Source organism: Rattus norvegicus, chromosome 1 (assembly GCF_021556685.1).
Source record: "Rattus norvegicus strain SHRSP/BbbUtx chromosome 1, alternate assembly SHRSP_T2T, whole genome shotgun sequence".
Lineage (NCBI taxonomy): Eukaryota > Metazoa > Chordata > Mammalia > Rodentia > Muridae > Rattus > Rattus norvegicus.
In genome coordinates, this window is record NC_141534.1 from 169433242 (window position 1) to 169442965 (window position 9724).

Sequence of the window (9724 nt, forward strand, 5' to 3'; positions counted from 1 at the left end):
GCAGATAAGCTGGGCACTGTGGCTCATGCCTTTAATGCTAGCATTTGGCAAACTAAGAAAGGAGAATTGTTTGGATTCCAGGACACTTGGGGCAACTAGGAGTTCTAGACAGCTGGAGATGTAGAATAGAATCTTCTCATAAAAGGATGATGAACTATAGCCAAGACAAAATATACCAGGGACATTCACTTATGTGAATGCCCTGCCTTCACTGTGATTTTAGGATCCACAAATCCTAAACAATCATCCAGGAAGCTCTCTATTCGAGGGGCAGGGACTGGGGCTTCTCAGTGGAGACCTGTTGCTGAGTCCTTTGGAAGAGAGTTACTAGGTGTTGCCTGATTTCCTTGGTTCTGGCCCCATAGATGATGGGGTTGACCAGACACGGAAGCAACAGGTAGAAAGCACTGAGTAGGTTGTGCACATCTTGGGAGGCAGTGCGGGCCACACGGTAGACAATGGATGAGGACATGGTGGAGGAGTAGACGGTGAAGATGACCAGAAGGTGGGAGCCACAGGTGTTGAGGGCTTTGGACCGCGCTCCTCCTGATGAGATCCTGAAGGCAGCATGGATGATGCGGGAGTAGGAGGCGCCCAGCAGGAGCATATCCAGGACTCTGTTGAAGATGCGAACTGTGAGTCCCACAGTCTTATTCAGTGAGATATCCCCACAGGAGAGCTTCATGAGGGCCATGTGTTCACAGGCAAAGTGGTGGATCACATCTGAGCGGCAGAAGCGGACCCGCGAGGCCAGCACCACCACTGGAGCAACGATGCATGTACTCCTGGTGACTGCCACCACCACCAGACCAGCCAGTAACTGTCCTGTCACTATCTCTGGGTAGCGGAGAGGATAGCAGATAGCCACATAGCGGTCCAAGGCCATGACAAGGAGGATGTTGCAGTCAAAGACAATAAGGAAGTAGATGCAGAACATCTGTCCCAAGCATCGAGGGAGAGAGATGCGGTTGAAGCTCGTGGAGAAGCTGAAGAGCATGGCGGGCAGCACCGTGGTGGCAGCACAGATATTGATAGCCAGGAGCAGGGCGATGAGCAGGTACATGGGCTGGTGCAGGCTGCGCTGGGATGCCACCGTGTGGATGACCAGGGCGTTGGTGAAGAGGATCACCAGGTAGAGGCTGAGGAAGGGCAGCACCAGGAGGGCTCTGGCTTCCTGAATCCCTGGGAAGCCTATGAGGAGGAAGCTGGTGTAGGACTCATTGTAGGTGCCATTGCTCCACCCTGACATGATGCCTGAGAGCTCAGGGAGGCGGTAGAGAGAAGAGAGGGGCAGGATGCTTGACTTTAGTCCCTGAGAGGCCCTGCTAGGACCTGCCCTGGCCTCTCACCAGGCTGTCCTAAGTGTAGTCATCAAACACAACATTTCTGTGGAAGAAATGAAGAGTTGTATGTTAGCATGTAGTAGGATACTTTAAGAAGTAACTACTTCATAGTGCCTCTGGACAGAGGAATATAGGAGCAGTCAAGCTGCAGGAGCCCCGCAGTCAGGCTGTGTCCGGATCTGAACTGAACTGGTCAAACAGCTCCCTGCACCCAAATCCCATGGGGGTGGCGTGAGCTAGACCATCAGAGGGGCAGACACCCCTGAGAACTATGCTCACATTCCCGACTCAAGAGGAAAACACATAGCGCCACCTGGGCCCCCTGCGCACAGGGACTGAGGAGCAGTAGGGGCAGGACCCTTCTTATTGCTGCCTTCATGGAGAGCTGAAAGCCAGCCCCAAGGAATGACTACAGGCCTGAGACCAGAGGTAAGAGCAACTTTTCTGCTCCAAGTGACCTGCCTGGTCCTTTGGAACCGGGAACTTCCCGTTTCTAGCTGGCGCCTGAACCTCAGTGATCCTGGCCCACAGCTCCCTGATCCCAAACCCCGTGGGAGAGAGAGCTGAAGTGTGGGCAATCCTGAGACTGCACAGCAGGAGAGACTGCCACTTCTACCCACCTTTGCCCACATCCCTGTCCCAGGAGGAAACTGCATAGTGTCTCTGGACACAGGACAATAGGAACAGTCAAACTGCAGGAGCCCTGAAGTCAACACTGAACTGAACTGGTCAAACAGCTCCCTGCACCCAAATCCCATGAAGGGGAGAGCTAGACCTTCAGTGGGGCTGACACTCCTGGGAAACCAGAGGAGACTAGTCTCTGCCTACATTCCCAACTCAAGAGGAAAATGCCTTGTGCCATCTGTGCCCTCTGTGCACAGGGCCCTAGGAGAAGTAGGGGCAGGACTCTTCTGGTTCTCGCTCACAGGGAGAGCTGAAAGCAAGCTAACATGCCTGAGAGCCGAACACTCTGTTCCCATTACTGGCTAAAAGAAAACAGGAAAACAGGTCTACAGCAGTGCTGACACACAGGTCTACAGAACTGTCAAGCCTCTGTCAGAAACAGCAAGACAAGCTAACACTAGAGATAACCTGATGGTGAGAGGCAAGCCCAGGAACCCAAGCAACAGAAACCAAGACTACTTGGCATCATCAGAGCCCAATTCTCCCACCAAAAGCAAACACTGGATATCCAAACACACCAGAAAAGCAAGATCTAGATTTAAAGTCACATTTTATCATGATGATGGAGGACTTTAAGAAGGTCATAAATAACTCCCTTAAGGAAATAAAGGACAACACAAGTAAACAGCTAGAAGCCCTTAAAGAGGAAAAACAAAAATTCCTTAATGAACTACTGGAAAAAACAACAAAACAGGAGAAGGAAATGAACAAAACCACCCAGGAGTTAAAAATGGAAATAGAAACAATAAAGAAAGCACAAAGGGAGACAATCCTGGAGATAGAAAACCTAGGAAAGAGATCAGGAGTCACAGATGCGAGCATCACCAACAGAATACAAGAGATAGAAGAGAGAATCTCAGGAGCAGAAGATACCATAGAAAACATTGACACAACAGTCAAACATAATGTAAAACAGGAAAAAGCTACTGGCCTAAAACATACAGGAAATCCAGGACACAATGAGAACATCAAACCTAAGAATAATAAGTATAGAAGACAGTGAAGACTCCCAACTCAAAGGGCCAGTAAATATCTTCAAAAAAATCATAGAAGAAAACTTCCCTAACCTAAAGAAAGAGATGCCCATAAACATACAAGAAGCCTACAGAACTCCAAATAGATTGGACCAGAAAAGAAAATCTTCTCGTCACATAATAGTCAAAACACCAATACACAAAACAAAGAAAAAAATATTAAAAGCAGTAAGGGAAAAAGGTCAAGTAACATATAAAGGCGGACCTTTCAGAATTACACCAGACTTCTCACCAGAGACTATGAAACCCAGAAGATCCTGGACAGATGTCAAACAGACCCTAAGAGAAACAGACGGAGCACTACCAAATTCCTTCTATGTAGCCACAATTACTCTTATACCTAAACCACACAAAGACCCAAAAAAGAAAGAGAACTTCGGATCAATTTCCCTTACAAATATTGATGCAAAAATACTCAATAAAATTCTTGCAAACCAAATCCAAGAACACATCAAAATGATCATCCATCATGATCAAGTAGGCTGCATCCCAGGCATGCAGGGATGGTTTAATATACGGAAAACCATCAATGTGATCCACTATATAAACAAACTCAAAGATAAAACCCACATGATCATTTCATTAGATGCTGAGAAAGCATTTGACAAAATTCAACACCCCTTCATGATGAAAGTCCTGGAAAGAATAGGAATTCAAGGCCCATACCTAAATATAGTAAAAGCCATATACAGCAAACCAGTAGCTAACATTAAACTAAACGCAGGGAAACTTGAAGCAACCCCACTAAAATCAGGGACTAGACAAGGCTGCCCACTCTCCCTACTTATTCAATATAGTTCTCAAAGTCCTAGCCAGAGCAATCAGACAACAAAAGCAGGTCAAAGGGATACAAATTGGAAAGGAAGAAGTCAAAATATCACTATTTGCAGATGATATGATAGTGTACTTAGGTGACCCCAAAAGTTTCACCAGAGAACTACTTAACCTGATAAGCAACTTCAGCAAAGTGGTTGGGTATAAAATTAACTCAAACAAATCAGTAGCCTTCCTCTACATAAAAGAGAAACAGGCTGAGAAAGAAAGTAGGGAAACGACACCCTTCATAATACTCCCAAAAAATATAAAATACCTCGGTGTGACTTTAACCAAGAAAGTGAAAGATCTATATGATAAGAACTTCAAGTCTCTGAAGAAAGGAATTGAAGAAGATCTCAGAAGATGGAAAGATCTCCCATGCTCACGGATTGGCAGGATTAATATAGTAAAAATGGCCATTTTACCAAAAGCAATCTACAGATTCAATGCAATCCCCATCAAAATTCCAATCCAATTCTTCAGAGAGTTAGACAGAACAATTTGCAAATTCACCTGGAATAACAAAAAACCAGATAGCTAAAACTATCCTCAACAATAAAAGGACTTCTGGGGGAACCACTCAATTCCCCCTGACCTCAAGCAGTATTACAGAGCAATAGTGATAAAAACTGCATGGTATTGGTACAGAAACAGGCAGATAGACCAGTGGAACAGAATTGAAGACCCAGAAATGAACCCACACACCTATGGGCACTTGATTTTTGACAAAGGAGCCAAAACCATCCAATGGAAAAAAATAGCATTTTCAGCAAATGGTGCTGGTTCAACTGGAGGTCAACATGTAGAAGAATGCAGATCGATCCATGCTTATCACCCTGTACAAAGCTTAAGTCCAAGTGGATTAAAAACCTCCACATCAAACCAGATACACTCAAACTAATAGAAGAAAAAGTGGAGAAGAATCTCGAACACATGGGCACTGGAGAAAATTTCCTGAACAAAACACCAATAGCTTATGCTCTAAGATCAAGAATTGACAAATGGGGTCTCATAAAACTACAAAGCTTCTGTAAGGCAAAGGACACTGTTGTTAGGACAAAACAGCAACCAACAGTTTGGGAGATCTTTCCAACTCTATAACTGATAGAGGGCTAATATCCAAAATATACAAAGAACTCACAAAGTTAGGCTCCAGAGAGACAAATAACCCTATTAAAAATGGAGTACAGAGCTAAACAAAGAATTCACAGCTGAGGAATTCCGAATGGCTGAGAAACACCTAAAGAAATGTTCAATATCTTTAGTCATAAGGGAAATGCAAATCAAAACAACCCTGAGATTCCACCTCACACCAGTCAGAATGGCTAAGATCAAAAACTCAGGCAACAGCAGATGCTGACGATGATGTGGAGAAAGAGGAACACTCCTCCATTGTTGGTGGGATTGCAGACTGGTACAACCATTCTGGAAATCAGTCTGGAGGTTCCTCAGAAAATTGAACATTGCACTACCTGAGGACCCAGCTATACCTCTCTTGGGCATATACCCAAAAGATGCCCCAACATACAACAAACACACATGCTCCACTATGTTCATAGCAGCCTTCTTTATAATAGCCAGAAGCTGGAAAGAACCCAGATGCCCTTCAACAGAGGAATGAATACAGAAAAAGTGGTAATCTACACAATGGAATATTACTCAGCTATCAAAAACAATGACTATGAAATTCATAGGCAAATGGATGGAACTGGAAAATATCATCCTGAGTGAGGTAACCCAATCACAGAAAAACACACATGGTATGCACTCATTGATAAGTGGATATTAGCCCAAATACTTGAACTACCCAAGATGCACAGACCACATGAAACTCAAGAAGGATGACCAAAATGCAGATGCTTCACTCCTTCTTTAAATGAGGAACAAGAATACCCTTGGGAGGGGATAGGGAGGCAAAGTTTAGAACAGAGACTGAAGGAATGGCCATTCAGAGCCTGCCCTACATGTGGCCCATACATATACAGTCACCAAACTAGATAAGATGGATGAAGCAAAGAAGTGCAGGCCGACAGGAGCCGGATGTAGATCGCTCCTGAGAGACACAGCCAGAATACAGCAAATACATAGGCGAATGCCAGCAGCAAACCACTGAACTGAGAACGGGACCCCGTTGAAGGAATCAGAGAAAGAACTGGAAGAGCTTGAAGGGTCTTGAGACCCTATATGAACAACAATGCCAACCAATCAGAGCTTCCAGGGACTAAGCCACTACCCAAAGACTATACATGGACTGACCCTGGACTCTGACCTCATAGGTAGCAATGAATAGCCTAGTAAGGGAACCAGTGGAAGGGGAAGCCCTTGGTCCTGCCAAGGCTGGACCCCCAGTGAACAGGATTGTTGGGGGAGGGCGGCAATGGGGGGAGGATGGGGAGGAGACCAACCGTATAAAAGGGGAGGGGGAAGGGTTAGGGGGATGTTGCCCTGGAAACCAGGAAAGGGAATAACATTTGAAATGTAAATAAGAAATACCCAATTTAATAAAAATGGATGAAAAGAAAGAAGTGACTACTTTTCACGGCCCCTCAATTTTTGTGTTCCCTTCTTTTTCACTAACGAGTTCTTATTGGAGACCTACTCTGTGCTAGTTTCTATACTAACTTGGAGCACTTGGTGAGTAATACATTGTCTCTCGTCTTGAATGAATTTAGATTGTATTGGATGAGATCACAGTGGCAAGGGAGAAAATGGGATGGACCTTGGGTGCTGATGTGGATCCCGTTCCGTTCTAGCTTCTGCTGATGTGACAAAACCCAAGTTGGGGGAGGACCCATGCTTGAGTATTCTTTGTATGCAAGAGTTACAGGGGAAGTAGCTGAACATTTGTTGTTACCCCTGGGGCTGTGCTTGCCTGAAGACATAGAAAAGCATGAGGTGGGGAATCAGGGCGGGAGGTAGCTTTTGGAGTTAACATGTTCCTTTTCCGCATCCCCAGGGGTTGTGGTTGACAACAGTGGGGAGTTTACACTTCAATGCGAACCAAGGGAGCACTTTTAAAAGACACGGTCGTGAATCTAACCTTACAAGTGGGCAGTGATCTGAAGCATTTCTTCTCAGCACAGAGCAGATCTGTGTGTGACTGTCTAGCGATGGTCTCTTCCTTCTCTTGGTGATCTAGTCTAGGCCCTGAGGGTTTGACAGAAATTGACTTGCATTTCCACTACCCATCTTCTCATTTTGGTGAGCTAACATTCCAGGCAAGTGCCACTTAAGACAAATGAACAAACAAAAAACAAACAAGCAACAAACAAACGTTCCATCTAACATACCAAGACTAATGTGGGAACCCTGAAAACATCCTGGTTTTTGGCTCATTCTGTTGATAGCCCAGAACTCAACTTTTATTAGCATGAGCCAATGTTCTAGGATTGCTTTCCCACCTTGGGTTTCTGTTCTTCCTCAACTAGATTAGTTCTTCCACTCTTGGCTTCAGGGTACTTCACACGATATAAAAAATAAGAGGCTAGAAATGGGGGTGAGCAGCAGTTTCTCTCTTACCTTTTATGACTGCACCGTTTGATGGAGCCTTTCTTCCTCCCACCCCTATGTCTTTTTGGGACCCTCATCTGAATGCTCCATTCTCCTCAACCCTGAGTGTACAGCCATCTCGTTAGAAATGCAAACCTTTAGATTGGAGACCCCAAAGCCTGAGCAGAGGAGCGTGTGGAGTGGAGAACATGGGACTGAGGCTAAGTGAGGAGACTGTGACCAGGGGCTGAGGTTCTCAGAGAGGACCCTGGAATGTGATGAGGTCGGGGACACCTCATATTTCAAGTCGTTTAGTGGTAGGGAGAAAGGGGCAGGGGAGGGCTTTCTTCTTTTTCTCTGAGCTTCCCTGGAATCACGGGACAGGAAACCTTTTGGTACCAGTGACCTGAGGAGCTCAGTAATCTGTGGACTGCAGAGGAATCCGCAGACTTCCTCATGGGGACAGACACTTAGGAGGAAGAGTCAAACCTTCCAGCAGGGATGGGATTCCCTGCAGGGTACCTTGGTCAGAGCACAGCTCACTGATGTTGGAAAGGACAATGGCCTATGTAGTTAAGGCTTCTATTTTGTTTTGAAGCTCATCCTATTTGGGTGTGTCTATCTGCTTGTGAAACAACCCATCTTACCACAAGTCTGTCCAAGTTTGGGGCAGAGCCAATCCTTAGAAAAGACTTTCTATGGAGCTACCATCATCTCTCTGAGTACTCCTTTGTTCCTGGGTGTGCTCCCAGGAGCCACACAGGGCCCGTTTAATCTATAAAACCTAGTGGTTGTGTTTGTTTTGTTTTGTTTTGTTTTGTTTTGAGGCAGGGTGTCTCTATGTAACCATGGCTGTCCAGTAATGTGCTCTGTAGACCCTGTTGGCCTCCAACTCAGAGATCCATCTGCCTCTGCCTCCCAAGTGATTAAAGGTGTGCGCCACCACGCCAGACAAAACCCTTTAGAGGAGGCTTTAGGGACAGGAGCTTGTGTTGGTCTGAATGTGGTCCTGACAGGACAAGGTACTGAGTGGATTTCCCCACCTTGCAGGAGGCAGCAAAAAGCATAGCTGACACTGCAAAGAAGGAAGAACATTGAATTGGAGGAAGGCCAGGCTGGGGGCTGGGAAGAGGATGGCCCAAGGCTGGAGTGTACTGAGCTCATGGGGACAGCATGGGGACAGATACTTTATGGGGAAGCCTGGTCCTGCCACCCACCTGTGGGACTCTGGTGTTCAAGGGATTTAGCAATCCTAGCTGTGAGGTAGGAGTTATAATGCTGGCTTTTCAGGATGATGAAGTCTATAAAGCTGATGTGAGCAACACAGATGATTCTTTTACTTTTTTACTCTTCTTCCTCCTCTCTTTTCATCTTTCTTTCTCTCTCTCTTTTAAAGACAGGATCTGGTCTGAAACTCACTGTGCAGCAAAGGATGACTTTGAACTCCCAATCTTCTCGCTTCTATTTCCAAGTGCTATGCTGGCACAGGCATGAACCAACAGCCCAGGCTTGGTGTTTCTTTCTCCATGCTCCCTCTTAGTAAGTGAAAGAAGCAAGCTCATGGCCTAACCCTGAGTCCTGGACATGGAGAAGGAGTCAGGGGACAGAGGAAAGGCCACTGCCTTGGTCAGTGGGTGTAGACACATACCCTACTCCTGAGTTTGTAGACAGATCATGAAGTCTTAGTTCCCATCTGTCAAAAAAGGGGGGGAGTTCAGTCCTAGATCTCTTTCTTATACAAAATGGTTCTTCCTGGCACTGGCTATGTTCTCTGTGGGGACAGGAACCCTGTCCTGCTGTCCCCAGGCATACTGAACTACAGGGTGAATGTAGTTGTGTCAACATGTAGAAGAGAAGGTGGTTGGACATAGGGCATTGATGAGTGAGACATTTGAGATGCTCACCTGCTAGAAAGGTCTAGAATTTGTCTACCTTTCTGCAAGAAGAGAGGAAGAAGTCAGATTCAGTCTGCTACAGTATAGCTTTGGGTTCCTCTCAGATGATAGTTTAGAAGACATGACCAACCTCAAAAGCCATGAAAAGTAAGGTTAGAGGCTAGAAATTTGGATGTATGCTTTTCTTTCTCCCTGGATTGGAAGTGGTGAAGCACTCGGCCAGTTGAACTGGAGAGGGGGAGTTGGTTGTTGCCCTCATTCCCGTCCTCTCTGACAGCCTCCCCTCACACCCCTGCCTGGTTAAGCATGCAGGCTCCTACTTACCAGGACTCACACAGGCAGGGGAAGTAAAGACTGGTCAGGTCAGTCCCCAGTTGCCAGGGTGAGTTAAATTCTCTCTATGTCTCCCTGAGGGAAACAAGGACTTCTGAGGCTCCCACTCAGGTCTGACTTAGCCAATTAC

General features: G+C 46.0%; 1 protein-coding gene across 1 annotated transcript; it reads right to left on the minus strand.

Annotated features, from left to right (window-relative positions):
• Positions 1-259: 259 nt before the first annotated feature.
• Positions 260-1249, minus strand: Or55b4 (olfactory receptor family 55 subfamily B member 4). The gene has a single exon (NM_001000128.1). It carries the CDS (start codon positions 1247-1249, stop codon positions 260-262), a length of 990 nt encoding a protein of 329 aa, NP_001000128.1.
• Positions 1250-9724: the final 8475 nt, after the last annotated feature.